Source organism: Epinephelus lanceolatus, chromosome 21 (genome assembly GCF_041903045.1).
Source record: "Epinephelus lanceolatus isolate andai-2023 chromosome 21, ASM4190304v1, whole genome shotgun sequence".
NCBI classification, from domain to species: domain Eukaryota; kingdom Metazoa; phylum Chordata; class Actinopteri; order Perciformes; family Serranidae; genus Epinephelus; species Epinephelus lanceolatus.
Window position 1 is genome coordinate 4,037,400 of NC_135754.1, and position 15,140 is coordinate 4,052,539.

The window sequence follows — 15,140 nt, forward strand, 5'->3', positions numbered from 1 at the left end:
TACATTTTCAGAACAAAATAAAACAGGCTGCAGGGAGAGTCTTGCTCCATTTGATATTTCAGCAGGTAACACAATATAATAGTAACATAATAGCAGATTGAGGACCAGAATATATGCAGTTCACATAATCAGGCCGAAAGCAATACATATATAAACCAGTGGCGGCTCCTGCCAAATTTCTCAGGGGGGGCAATTGTTGTGATGATTGCTGAGGTGACCCGTTCAATGGGTAAATTTGAATTAATTTGGCTCTACAATGACTGAACAATCCACTGTGGTCATCAACAGACTACTTTTCATCAGTTTGCCCACATAAATACCTTTGAATGTAAACAGAGACCTGTTTTACCATTAATCAAATAAAACTGAGTGAGGTATTCACTGAGTCACTGTCAGTCTTAATCAGAAAACATTTTATTATAGCTAAGTGGAAATTCATTTTGTGTTCTGATTAAATGCAGGAATACCCTACAACTTAATACAATGCGCATCACATAGTATCACTGCTCTTTGACCTGACCTGAATGTTTTTTGTTGTTGTTTTTCAGTTTCAGTTATATATTGGGGGGCATTGGGGAACATGTCCCCCTCAATGTATATGGTGACTACGGCCCTGTCAGCATGCATAATTAGGCTGCAGTTGTCTGGGTGCGCAAAGGTGAAGTGTGCTAGTCTTGTCATACAAAGTTTGATGGAGTGTCAACTGGACAATATGGAGATATTTGCATCTTGAAAGCTGGACTACAAATGTGGATAGACAGGGAGAAACACACACAAGCCAAAGACGTGGTAAGATACGATATTCAAGATCTGTATAATGGATTGTAAAGAAATTAGTCAGGTGTTTATTTTGTAGACAATTAATCTGTATTTATAGCGTGATGGGATGACAGCACAATGATGTGTGTGATCACTGGAAAGCTCCGGTCCTGCGCTCCAGTTCCGCTGTTTCACGTGATATGCGTGGCTTCTCGCTAATGGTCACGGAGAATATCCATAGAGAAGAACGGGTGTGAATTTGGACGCACTATGCGTCGTTACTTTATAACCTATATGGTTAAAAAGCTTCTTGGATCAGCTGGAAACGTTAGTCATGTTGATCTTGGATGTGACCGCTGCGCAGTGGCGCTGTCTCATGTGATGTCGGAATAATCCGAAAAATGAGTTTCCGACCGTAAAGCAATATTTCAGTGGAAATGGTTGATGTGTTTTTTAAACATTTTGAGTGATAAAATACAACACATCTTCTTTGTAATGTCCATGTTGTCTCCACATTACCACCTAAACGCTCATGAACACACAATGAAGTAAGAACGACTTCCCAACTTGGGAAATCGGACCATCTGAAGAGCACATGAATGATACTTGGTTTACGTATGACGAAAACACGTTAGGGCAAGCCCTCCCGGAACCCATAGAGATTGCATTGGAGTGCCTGCATTTAGAAAAAAAAGCATTTTACATGGAGGTCTGTGAGAGTGAGTCGGGGCGATTTCCCGCCAGGCTGATATCGCCCCAAAGGGCCGGAACGTGACTTCACACTGCCTCTGATTGGATATTCAGAGGCACGACGAGCTGTTTCAAGTGAAAATGATCAGAATAATTAATATATTGTGTGTATATATGACAATAATGATGATGATAATCATACATTTATTATCATCATCTTTCTTTTCTTTTGTGGCTCAAGGAGGGGTGGCACCCTATCACCCTCTATTGGCCAGCTGCCCCTGCTATAAACGCTTGACGATCCACTCACTACTAAAAGTGTATGTCATATAAAAACTTAAGTGATGGTCAAAGTTGTCATATGGAATATTTAAGGTGTGTTGACTGATTCACGTCTTCAGTTCAGTTACCGTTTACTAAAACTCCATGGTATGAATAGAGGTTACATAAGCCTCAAAACCAGCCACAACTCAGCCCTGAGCAAGAGTGATGGTCGGCTACTGACCAATCAACAGTTTGCAGTGTTCACAGCTCCACCTTTTAGTACCAGATCTGTGTGCTAGGTACCCCAACAGAAGGGGTACCAAAAATGGGAACGGTACGGAATGGTTCCATTGATACCATCCACAACTTTTCGCAGTGGAAACAGAAAAATAGTGTACCAAACTGAGCTATACCGTACCGTACCGTACTGCTGGGTGGAAACGGGGCTTTTGTAAACTATAACTTTAAAATGAAAGGATGTTTTGCTGTCTCTTGCAGCAGGTGTAGCCTGAGGGAAAAAAAAAACTTGTTTCACTGGGCTGACGGCCGGCAACTCTTAAGGTGGAAGGTTTACTTGTAAGGTTTCTCAATGCATGAGTTGATGACATGAATACATCAGCACACCTTAAACTTCATTATGACAACTTTGACCATTCCATTAATTCATATTGTCTCTGTTGGATGACATAAACTTTTAGTGATGAGCGGATCTTCAAGTGTTTAGAATAAGTTTTGACCGGATTATGTGAACTGTTTATGTTTCAATCTTCACTGGGAGAAAAAAAAAAAGCATGAAACCCCTGCACTCCCCTCAGTTGGACTAAATGTACAAACCCGCTATTTTTAAATATCCTATCAAGAGAGACTGTCACGCTTGCATGTTTTATTTTGCTGAAAATGTCGGCATGCAACTTCGTTCTGTGGACGATAAATGTGGTGCAGACTTTCATCTGTGTCACCAGTGATGAGGACATACAGTGAGTGCTGGACGGAGCAGTAAGTGACAACAACCCCGCCCACATTTAAGAGTACTGTTTGAGGTGGAAATGCTAAATGGACCTAGGGTCTAGGTACAATGTCTGAAGGGTTGCTTTTGGTTCCAAAGGTAATATAATGAAAGTGTTTGGTGGAAACGGGGGTAAACAGGCTGGTGGGGTCTGATCCTGGCAGGGCAGAGACACATAACACTGAAGTGGAGCTTAGTCTTCAGTTGGCTTCCTTTAGTTCAGACAGGAGTGGAAAATTTGATTTTGTTGCATTTTGTATTTGCTCAACTTACCTTGCATACATATGAGCCAATAAATGCCCAGTAGGTTTTGTGTTGTTTAAAATTACAGGTGTATCTTTAGTATTATGCTGATTAGAAAGTCATTTTTGAACTGACATCGCTGATTAAAATTGACCTGAAAAAAATCCAAAACATACAGACTGGGAGTATGACGGTACGTGTATTTGTCCCTAGCATTGAGCTCTGTATGTGACTTCCTACATCTTAGCTCTAAGTATTTTGTGTGTGTGTGTGTGTGTGTGTGTGTGTGTGTGTGTGTTAGTGCATCTCTAATCCTCACCCTGGATGCGCAGGTTCTCCTGGTACTGGATAATGAAGTACTCCTGGCTGTGCTGCAGCTTTCTCAGTTCATTCTCGGTCTCCTGTGTGGCCAGGCGGAGTTCCTCAAAGGCCTGGTTGATCTGCTGGTGGCGCTGCGACAGGCTGTCCATGGCCTGTCCCCCACTCCCACAGCTGGCCTACACACAGAACATTTAAAAGGTCCACATGTTGCTTTCTTTTTTTGTTTTTCTCCCTCAGTTTAGTTCTACAAACATTATGACTCTAAGTAAAACTGATTTTTCATGGATAATGATCAGCATTTTTCCATCCTCTTCCAGACATGTCTCATCCTAGCCACACCCTGTGGGATGTACACTGGGTTCTCAATATTCCTGCAGATGACAACACATAAACAAACCCTTTAATACTTACATTTGTAGCTTCTTGAACCAGCCTCTGCTCTGAGTGCAGGATGTGTTTAATGCAGCGTACCAGCTCCAAAGGACAGCGGTCATAAGTGCTCTGCAGGTATATCATGCGCACACACACACACGCACGCGCGCACACACACACACACAATTAATAAGATTATTTTACAATTTGGCCAATGTTAGAGCCAGAGTTCTTCCATGGCTCTGCTCTAATCAAAGCCAGACAATGTGATGATGCTTTTGAAGAACTTTCATCATGGTAATTCCTTAGTGCCGATATATTACGGGGGGTCACGGGGAGTACCACCAGTTGGTCCATGAACTTTGCCTCCATGACGGATGTTTCTAGCCATATTTTGAGATGACTCGGGGGCAGTTTGTAACTGTAGTTTATAAAGTCCTATAGCTCCGAGTATTCAGCAACCACTACCACCAGTTTCTCCTCCAATGTTTACCAACTGTTAACTTGTTGTCGTGAACACCACAGAAGGTCCGCCTTTCAAATCATCCTATGGGACAATGGGGGAAAAAAGCAGAGATGACGTGGGGTGCTTTTCCGCTCTGTATTCCAAAGTTTTTTTGGACTGGAGGAATTCAGAGCGCTCCAGAAAAAATGCCAGGCGTCTAGAGTGCAGAAACACGAAGCACGTAGCAACGCAAAACAGCGAGCAAAAAGCTTCATTCTCATTGAAAACAATTACAAAAAGCCACCTCTGGCTGCTGAAACACTTTCTGTGTGATTGGGGCCTAAGTATGATTATAAAAAGGGCACAGGAGCAGAATTACTGTTGACTGTAGCTAGGCACCGAATTGGATTTAGCAGCACCATTATGCGTATCAAATGTAAACGGCATCCAACCCTAATTCTTCTACAAACAACCTCAAAACATCACACTGAGGATACAGATACTTTGGTCCAAGATGGCGCTCGGTACATTCCAATCAAAGCTGCTCACCAGTTGCATATGCCAACAACGTAATAGTGTGTAATAAAACACTGACTAATTTCAGGATGTTTATGATGCCCTCTATGAGTGAAAGTAACAGAGGAATCTCACAGGATAAAACCACAGGAAAGATTTGTTTGAGCTTACAGAGTATCACTACGAAAAACGAAGTTTTAGGGAAGGCTTGTTTCCCTCATCTTACAGTGACTGACTGGTACCTTGAGCTGACTGGCGTAGTGGCCCAGCTTGATCTTAAGCAGAAAGCCATCCTCTCCTCCCTGGAGCTGAGCTTTCCTCTGCAGCTCAGCCACTAGGTTTTCCAGCAGACGCTTGGCTTTGGCTTCCTCTGCTGGGTTGTCCAACTCCACTGAATCCCTGTGAAAGGCACAATTACATTTATTACATTTTGTAACCAATAAAAAGCCAGTGTCGAGCTCAGCACTGCTTCACTAGGACTACCTGTTGATGGCCACTTAGAACTACAAAATGTACATAAATCTCACATCAACTTTGACTTTTAGATATGAAATCAAACAAACTGAATGGATGTTCTTAGAATAATAAACTTTACTTAAATAGCATGTTCCATAGCAAGGTTACTAAGTGTTTTAAAAAAGCACAAGTAACGTAGTCAGATAAAATAACTATTTATAACTACACACCTGTACGCAAATTTCCTGTAAATATGCATAACTTTCAACTTCGATATGTGTGCACTACACGCCCACTATTAACCATAAATTAAAGCTGACATTATGACTAGCCTGTGTATAAGATGTCTCAATGGCAGCATGTAAGTAGAATGAATATTTGATCCCGCACCAAACATTGCAGCACTCCATAATACACACTAGTGTAAGTGAACACAACAGGGAGGTTGAGTGAACATCATTATTTAATTAATTTCTTCTGTTTTTTCTGGTTAATGCATTAGTTTCTCTTGAAAGTGCAAGTTATGCAAATAGTGTCAGTCTGCTGAAACTTCTTGTCAGTTAAACTGAATATTGTATAGGTTTTTAGACCCTGAGGGAAATAGTATTCTGGGGCAATCATTCAAGTTTTTCTTTTTCGCAATTATAAAAGGACACCTTAAGGGAATTTCTTTAAATTTGGCGCGAACATTCACTTTGACTCAAGATTAACTGATAAGAATTTGATGAATGACGGGTCACTATTATCTAACAAAAAACGTTTTTGGCCATAACTCAATAATTCATATGCCAATTATGACAAAATATCACATACATTTCTAATAGAATAAAATGATAAGGTGATGACATTTTATATCCAAAAGGTCAAAGGTCAACTTCACTGAGACATCATAATCTCCACAAACACTTTTCTTGCCATTATTCAACATCATAACTCCATAACACAGGAGCAGGTGAGACATTGGTCAGATACTGAATTGGTGACACTAATCTTGGGTGTCCACCTTGAAACTGTGCTGACTGTATAGATGTGTATGAAGCATCCATGTTTTCACAGACATGGATGTAAACTGTGAGTGCAATTTCACTGGTTCGCGGAGATGCACAACCGTGAGGCTGTAATTCTAGTTTATTATATTTATATTTATTTAGGAGATGCAAATTTCCTGTATGCATTGCACACATTAAATCATTCACATTTATGAAACAACCTTCAATATAACCTTCCACATGAAAAACATCTTACAAAACAACTTGTTTAAAAACTATATACAATATATAATGCCCTCTTTAAATTCTAAATTTCTACTGCTATGAAACATCAAAATATTTGTCCATCAAACAGCTGTATCAATTAAAATTTCTCCCCAAACCTAAAATTTCATGATAAAGTTTCAATTAACCTTCACCCAGTCCTCATTTTTCCTGAATAGAGCTTGAATGCATCATAATGTAACTCATGCTGCATTCAAGCAGGGTCGTGTTTACTGTGATCACAAGAAGAGTACTTGTGAATGCCCTCCTGTTGTGGTTTTCACAACCTCATAAGTAGATATTTTTGAAGAACTCCAAGGTCAGGAGTTTCTGTTTACAACCTCCCATGTGTTAAAACATGAGCTAATGAGTTCCATTTGAATGCAGCATGAATTCAACCTCCATTAACTGTTTGCGGATGTTAACTAGCTCTCCTTCTGCTGATTTCAACAAGGATTTGTTGTTCACAGTGTAGCATTATGCAGTAAAACAATAGGGTGCGTCCCCTGATGCATTGATAGTGTGTTTACTGTGCCCCGGGGAAGATCTTTGTTGTCTGAAACACGTTTTCTACTGTCCCTGGGATGACGTGACATTGTTAGTCATCGAGCCGTGCCTGTTAGCCTGCGCAAAATTGATGTAACACAATAGAAAAACATCGGCCACTGCCATTGGCGAATAGCTTCTTCTTTGCTAATAGGCCAGTGGCAGTCAACAAGACGAATATTGACTGATGCCAATGTTTAGCCGATGAATAGGTGTATCCGAGCCATGCCTGTTAGCCTGCGCAAAATTGATGTGACACAATAGAAAAACATCAGCCACTGCCATTGGTGAATATCATCTTCTTTGCTAACAGGCCAGTGGCCGTCAACAAGACGAATATTGACTGATACCAATGTTTGGCCGATGAATAGGTGTATCCCTATATATTGTATATAATAAAGGAAATGTGTATTACGAAAAAACAGCCAAATGTGGCCTCTATTCAAGGTGCCTGATACTGCCATTGAAATACTGCAATAAAAATTCAAATCAAGGTCTATTGCATACCAGAGCTGGCTCTCAATCCACTGGGCCAGGTAGTGTCGAACCTCGATGGGGAAGTGCTGGCCGTACAGCGCCTGCATCTGGTGCAGTGCCTCACCCTGCAGCTGCTGGGCCTGGATCCACATTGCCATAGTGCTCCTGTAGAAGCAGGAGCATGCAGGAGAAGGAGCCAGGGAAAGGATGAGGGAGAGGGGATGGAACAGTAAGAAAAAGTAGTAATAGAGAAGATGACCAGAAGACATTAAGAAACCTTTTATTGCCAAATACTTTCTGAGAAGTTTTTTTCTTATCATTTTATTTTAAATGAAAGTAGGTCGTCTTTAACCATTTGGCACAGAATAAAGAAAATGTAATGGGGAAGGAGATGGAAGGGAAGAGTTAACACAATGTTTTAAAGGAATGTCTTCCATATAGAGCAATGAGGCTTTCAGTAAATAACACAAACCATTATCTGCCAAAGTGGTGAGCAGTTACCAAAGGGATGTGTTCCCATTAATCTCCTTAGATTAAGTGCAACGACTAAATACAAACAACCTGATAAAATGCTTCAAAAACTGCACCTGCATTATTATGGCAAAGATAGTGTGCACTTCTTATAACTCAGATCAGCTCATTGTTAGAGACCTTGTCTTCCATTTGGCACACTGATACAGTAACAAAAACAGACTTAACCAAGTTCAGACATGTCAGCCTAACTCTCCATGAAAATATTAACACTTACGTAATCTGTCCATGAACTCAAGTACAGTAATTGAAAGGGAACACCACCTACATTTACATTACTTTAATGACTTTATATGGCCAGAAAATGGTACGTCATCCACATGAATGGTTGTTTTAAAATTCTTAGCTACTGCTACATTTCCGCCTTGCATCCACACTACCCCAGCGTTTAAGAACCCCAAACACAAAGACCTTCGAAAACGCTACAGACCCCAATCTGTTTTCCGCTGACTTGAGCAGCTTCTGTTACGTCTTTCCATAACAGTTGCAATTAGACTTGCACCGATTACAATTTTTAGGGCCGATACTGATTTCCGATTTGCACAGTGTTTGGATGGTCGATTCCAATTTTGACCGATTCTGATTTCATTTTTTTCAAACCACTTTACAGCACACAAGATATTGCAATATTTTCTATCTTTGCTTTATTAGAACATTTTAACCAAGATACAACCAGCTTTTCAATAATCATCTCAAACAAACGAACAAAAACAGTGACATGTTTCTTAACCTGTTAAGAAACATTTTCCTTTTTGCTCAAATATAACTTCAGGTACAGTATTAAAATAAATAAGTAAAAAAGGCATACATAAATAAAAACATGGATAAATAAAACAATAATTCTTGGTGTATAGCATTTGTGGGTAATTTCTTGAATAGACAAAAAAGTAAAAATATTTCTTGTGGAATATTCACACAGGTCTTCAGGACGCGGCAGTAAGCGCATCTTCGGCACACAGACCCGCGCCTCGCCAGTTTCAAGCGGCACAGTGCAGCAGTGAGAGCTCCGCAGTTCAGTTTAACACAGACAATTAACAACTTTCTTCCTCTCTCTTTTGATGTGTGTGCGTGAATGATTAAGGTGAGACGCCGCCCATGTTTCACTTCCTCACATTGCCCAAGCTGTGAGTTGCACATGTGCGTGTGTGCGCTGCTGATGTTACACGATGTCAATCATGCAGCACCGGGAATTTGACTGGCGTTTTAAATCAACATATTTTAGACTGACCGGCCGGTCGCAGGTCATGGCCGATCACGTGAAAACCGACCCGATTCCAAGCACTGCCGATAAATCGGTTTAAGTCTAGTTGCAATTCATCATTGGTCCAAGCAAAAGTTTTCGCTTTCTCTGCAGTATTTTCTTTAATTATGCATCCGATTGGAGAATAAACAATCTGCTTGCTGTTAACAGCCGTATGCCCATACCCAGTGTACATGAATGGTCATGTGAGTGATATGCTTTCCAGGCGTGTTAGTATGGATGGAGATTATTTTTGTTTTAAAATACCATTTTAAAATGAAAACATATGAGTGTGGATGTCTCTCAGTGTAGGAGCTAAGTCTTATACTTCAAGCTACTGAGATGCTTGACCCAGAGTAACCTGGTTGACGCGCTTTGCTAACTTACTGGTTTCTCACCCTAACATTACCATTCTTGATGCTCAGTAAAGGAGTCCGGACGCTGGTCTTCTGATGCAGTATAACGAACATTTATTCCGATTTATTGACAACTGATCAAACAAAGAAAACGTCGACAGTTAGCGCCACAACAGTCAAAAACCTTTTGCCCTTCCGGGTCAAACACCTGATGACCATAGTGAGGTCACATCCTAAAATACCTGAGCTCACCAGGTGATAATACGGCGCCCCCCAATGCCCACACAGTGAATTACACAGTTAGAGGCAAACCTCCCAATAGGGGTGGGGGAAATTTCCGATTCTTAGATGCATCGCAATTCGGACGTGGACAAATCTGAATCGATTCACGAACGTCCAAATTTCGATTATTTAAATCTGTTAATTAGAGTAATACAGAAGGTTCTAAATAATGCGGAACTAAGAAGCGCGGTACGTGTCATCTCCGGGACACTTTGGGATGCGCACCTGGAGCAGACACGCCGACACGCACACAGAGGAAAACAAACATGGCTGACCGCTACCCACCTTGCCGTGAGAGCTGAACAACTTCTTCTAATTTAAAAGCAGATGTGTGGAAATACTTCGGCTTCTACAACGTTGATGGCGGAAGCGAACTGGACAAGAGCCACATTATATGTAAGCTGTGTCGTGCTAAAATAAAATACTTTGGCAACACAACAAACATGAGAAGCCATGTAACTCGATTCCACCTGACGGAGGAGTCAGGGAGACAGCAGGCTGTTGTTGCTGCGGCAACTAGTGGCGCTACCGACCAAAGAACAATCGAGGAAGCAATTCGAAAGTTGCCACCCTCATCGGAAAAGGCGAAGCCAATTACGAAGGCCATCGCGGCATTTATTGCCAAGGATTTGCGTCCTTATTCTGTCGTGGAAAATCAGGGATTTCGAGCACTGCTGCATACACTGGAGCCCAGATACACCATCCCATCCCGACGCTATTTCACCGACACTCTACCATCAAACCAAAACAGAAGTCATGGCCTCACTGTTGAAGGCAGGTAGGAACGCGGTTACATGTGATGCGTGGACGTCTGTCGCCACCGAATCATTTGTTACTCTAACTACGCATTTTATCTTGTGATTTAAGATACCTGTTGTTACCTTTGTTTCCGTACAACGAAGTTGTAACTTTACAGTTTGCAAGCATTTCCATTTATGTGTTTAATAAAATATAATGGAAATGAATTCAACTCTTTCTTATTACAAATGCACTGTTTTTAAAAATTGCAAGTGTTGAATGCTTATTCAGTGAGACAAAAAGAAATGTGCGTTGTGAAAAAGTGCATCAATATACATAAATTAAAGATGCATCAATAATCGTTTTATAATCGAATCGTAGCCCCTGAATCGTAATCGTAATCGAATCGTGAGGTGCCCAAAGATTCCCACCCCTACCTCCCAATAACATATTTGGCTCCTATCCTCAGTGTGTCTCAACTTGCATCCTTCTATACTCAACACCCAATGTTTTGAGTATATTCATACTGTACATAGTGTGTATGTAAGTATGAAAATGCAGTGGACTACTGGTGCACTCAAAACAGTCCAAAAGATGAGTGTTTGAGTGTAGAATGAAGGACACTTCTCATCCTCGACAGTTGCCATCTTTGTGACGTAGCAAACTTCTCAACTTTTGACATGCCGGCCAAGAACAACAAGGATCATGAGGCATCCCAGACTTGGCGTCTGTTGTGGTCTACTATGACACATTACATGGGATAAAACAATGGATTATCGTGCACAACACTCATTGTCGTTTACGTACATTTGCCATGTCAAGCCATAATCAGGTTGCTATCATGGAGTCTATCCCCAACAAAAGTGTGTATCACTTGTGATGTTATAAAGTATAAAGACAATGAATGGGAGACTTATTTTGGACTCACAGAATGTATGTTTTCTATTTTATACTCAAATAAGCTTTATTCTAGTGTTCTCATTTGCGAAACAGAAAACTGACCCATATAAGCCTACTCAGAACATTCCCCTGGGTGCTCTCAGTGTCATCTAGAACATCTGCCACAGTTGACTCCCTAATGAGCAATCCCAGAGTTTGTCCCCTGTGACATCACAAATTTGAGTTTTAGCACTCTAGATTTTGGACTTGGGAGAGCTTTGCTCATGTTTACTAACACATTTTTGGACTGCCTAAGACAATATGAATATCATGCATTAATTTGGGAGATGGGCGTAGTTCCCCTTTAACTGTGCAGAAGACGCACCACCTCGGTTGGTCTGCTTGTCGGGGTGTAAAAGTATTACTCAATATGGGAAAGTAAATGATTTAGAAAACCGTGTGTTTGACAAAGCACGTAATTTAATGCTAGTAGTCCGTTTATTACACAGTCCACTGTGTGAATTTTAGGGCAGAGCTCTTCGGTGTGCAGCAGGGAGGCTTGCTCTCCCAAAAAGTTTGAGAGATAGCTTAGCTTGCTAACACTACTGTGCATTTAGATTGGCTCGTTGGCAAGTATTGTATGCGGCACAATTGCAAATGGCGATCTCTCCTTATTGCTGAACAGATGTTCACATGCTGAGTGGGAAAGTGGTGAATTTACATTACGTTTGTAACTTTGGTGGGACAAGACAGCGTAGCGTTTACTAGCTAGCCAATATAAGCTAGTCTACCAGCTAGCATGGTGGGAAAGCTCACTGATGGAGGTACAGTGCTCGACCAAAACTTCACTTTCATGCGCCACGAGTAGTAAATATGTCGTTACGTTTTTAACTCACCTTTTGAGAGACGGCAGCACACTTTACAGCAACACCATGGACGAGCAGCGGCCAGCGCACATACGCTACTTTTAAATCTCACAAAGGTTTTTTGACGTACATGTCACATCGCCAACTACTTTGTAGCCTTCTGGTTTCTGGCAAAGCAGCTGTTGTTGACCACCATCAAGTCAATCGTCAATAATCAACACAGCTTCCGATTTAAAATTTCAAAATAAAAACATATTTTAACCACTATTATGTCTAATAGTGTTATGTCAGTTTATTAGCCAGCATGCACTGCGTATTTTACTGTCGTTTACTCTGTATATAATAAAATATACTAATAAAATGTGTTTAATGGAATTTACCTGATAATTGTTACAATAATAATTTTTTACGCCTTTAATTTAGGTAAGGAAACCCTCTATTTCCGGTCGTGTTCCTGCTCTCTTCGGATAACTGTATTTCCGCTACCAGCCCCACCTCTGTGATGAATCAGGAGAGAGCAACAGGTTAGATCGAAATATTTATGCAAGAACACTTTTATAGTTGCCTTGGATTAAATGATATAAACTATTAAAATAATGAAATGAAGAAGGAAATTAGGAAAACACTAACACTGACAAAAAGAGATTTTTTTAAGTGTTAATATCACAAATCAGTAGTAGGGTCAAAAAATCAAACCAAAGGCACGCACATCTCACCGTGGGAAGGCAGGTGCTGAGTCGATAGTCGTAGATGAAAAAAGGGTGAATGACTCGCAACACTGCAGGACTCTTTGCAGAAAAAAATATTATTTATTGCACCGTGACGTACGTTTCGAGCTGTGTGCTCTTCGTCTGACGAACCGTGACGCTCGAAACGTACGTCACGGTGCAATAAATAATATTTTTTTCTGCAAAGAGTCCTGCAGTATTGCGAGTCATTCACCCTTTTTAATATCAGAAATCAGAACAGGATATATTGCTCAGAAGGTTTTCACCTACAAGGAATTTGCTTTGATTTTTGATGCATAGATTAACATACAATAAACAGAACAAGAGGAATAAAAATAAGGCAAAGTACTGCAACACTCAAGAACCTAAATGCAACTTTTAAAAAGTGCTATAACATATATGTACAATATAGCTATTTTTTGTGCAGGATGTGCAAAAATATTTATCAGGGGATGTGCAAAAGTTCACAGTGGAGCAAATATGTGCAATATGTGCAAAGATAATAGTCCCAAGATGTGCATTACTGTGGTGCATATATACAGTGTCTATCCAGGGTCCAGGGCTTTGTTGATGAGGCCACTGCAGTCAGGAAGAAACTGATTTTGTGCCATGACATTTAGGTCCTAATGGACTGCAGCCCCCTGTTTGAGAGGAGTCTAACAAAGAGTTGATGTCAAGGGTGGGATGGGTAGGCTGCAATCTTTCCTGCCCCCCTCAAGGTCCTGGAAGCGTGCAGGTCCTGTAGGCACAGCGGATTCCAGCCAATCACCTTCACCACAGAACGAATGATACACTGCAGTCTGCCCTTGTCCTTGGCAGTAGCAGCAGCATACCTGTGGTGATGGAGGTGCGGATGGACTCAGTGATGGCTGTGTAGAAATGCACCATCATTGTCTTTAGTAGGTTGAACTTTTTCAGCTGCAGCAAGAAATACATCGTCTGCTGAGCCTTTTTGATGAGGGAGCTGATGTTCAGCTCCCACTTGAGGTCCTGGGTGATGAAGAAGCCCAGGAAAGAGTCTACAGTGTCAACTGAGGAGACACACAGGATGATGGGGCAGGTTGGGCTTCATTCTCCTAGAAATCCACAACCATCTCCACTTTTAACTGCCCATCCAAGGCCGGATGGCAGGGGCAGCAGGCTGAGCAAAGTACTCTAGATGCCCCTCTCCACAGCAACACTTTCTAGCCCCTCCTGAGGGATCCCGAGCCGTTGCCAGGTCAGACAAGATATATAATCCCTCCAGCTTGTTCTGGGTCTGCCCCGGGGCCAGTTGGACGTGCCCGAACACCTCTAACTGGAGGCGCCCAGGAGGATCCTGATCAGATGTTATAACCACCTTAACTGGCCCTTTTCGACACAAAAGAGCAGCAGCTCTACTCCAAACTCTGTCTAGATCTCCGAGCTCCTTACCCTATTTCCAAGGCTGAGCCCAGCCACCCTTCAGAGGAAACTGTATTTGCGATCTCATTCTTTTTCGTCATTACCCATAGCTCATGACCATAGTTGTGGGTTGGGACGTAGATGGACCAGTAAATCACAAGCTTTGCCTTCTTCCTTTTACCTTTTACCTTTTATGATAATTATTATTATTATCATTATTATTATTATTATCATTATTTTTAATTAACTTGGGGTTTTGTCTTACTGTTATGTAATATATTATATAATATGATGCATTGCTTTGTTTTCCAGTTGTGACCTGTGGCTGATGGCAATTCAATTGTCCTCTGGATATGAATACACAGTTGCCTTGGGTTGGAGCCAGTGACTGAGGACTGGACACCTGTTGCCTACTGATATCATTTGAGATGCATAATGTGGTCCTTGTGGAAATAAAGATCTATGATTTCACAGTGAGTAAAAACAAAGAAACTGTTTTGGGAACAAAACACAGCAAGAATATTCTACTTTTTTTTTTTTTTTTGCCTTTCACTTCCTATGATTGACAAATATGTTCAAATAGAAAACACTAAAATGAAACAATGACCAAACTATACATCACATAGCATACTGTATTATGTTAAGTAGGCTACTGTAAATATGTTTTGTAATGATCTGAACATGTTTGGGTTTTTTTTTTCCAGTCCTTCACTTTTGTCTGCTAACATTCAATAAAAACACAAAAACTGTGAACCAGATAGCTTTTATTAATTAAATCATTAGTGGTTA

At 40.9% G+C, this 15,140-nt stretch overlaps 1 protein-coding gene across 1 annotated transcript in view; it reads right to left on the minus strand.

The window, feature by feature from the left end:
• The window catches only part of LOC117247445 (signal transducer and activator of transcription 5B-like), a 44,914-nt gene extending 32,469 nt beyond the window's left edge, over nucleotides 1-12,445 (minus strand). The window contains exons 1-5 of the mRNA XM_033612012.2: nucleotides 12,271-12,445; nucleotides 7,379-7,513; nucleotides 4,859-5,015; nucleotides 3,695-3,784; nucleotides 3,282-3,459 (exon numbers count right to left, since the gene is read on the minus strand). Coding sequence (XP_033467903.1) covers nucleotides 3,282-3,459; nucleotides 3,695-3,784; nucleotides 4,859-5,015; nucleotides 7,379-7,506 — 553 coding nt within the window. The 5' untranslated portion in view covers nucleotides 7,507-7,513; nucleotides 12,271-12,445. The remainder of the gene's footprint in view (nucleotides 1-3,281; nucleotides 3,460-3,694; nucleotides 3,785-4,858; nucleotides 5,016-7,378; nucleotides 7,514-12,270) is intronic.
• Nucleotides 12,446-15,140: the final 2,695 nt, after the last annotated feature.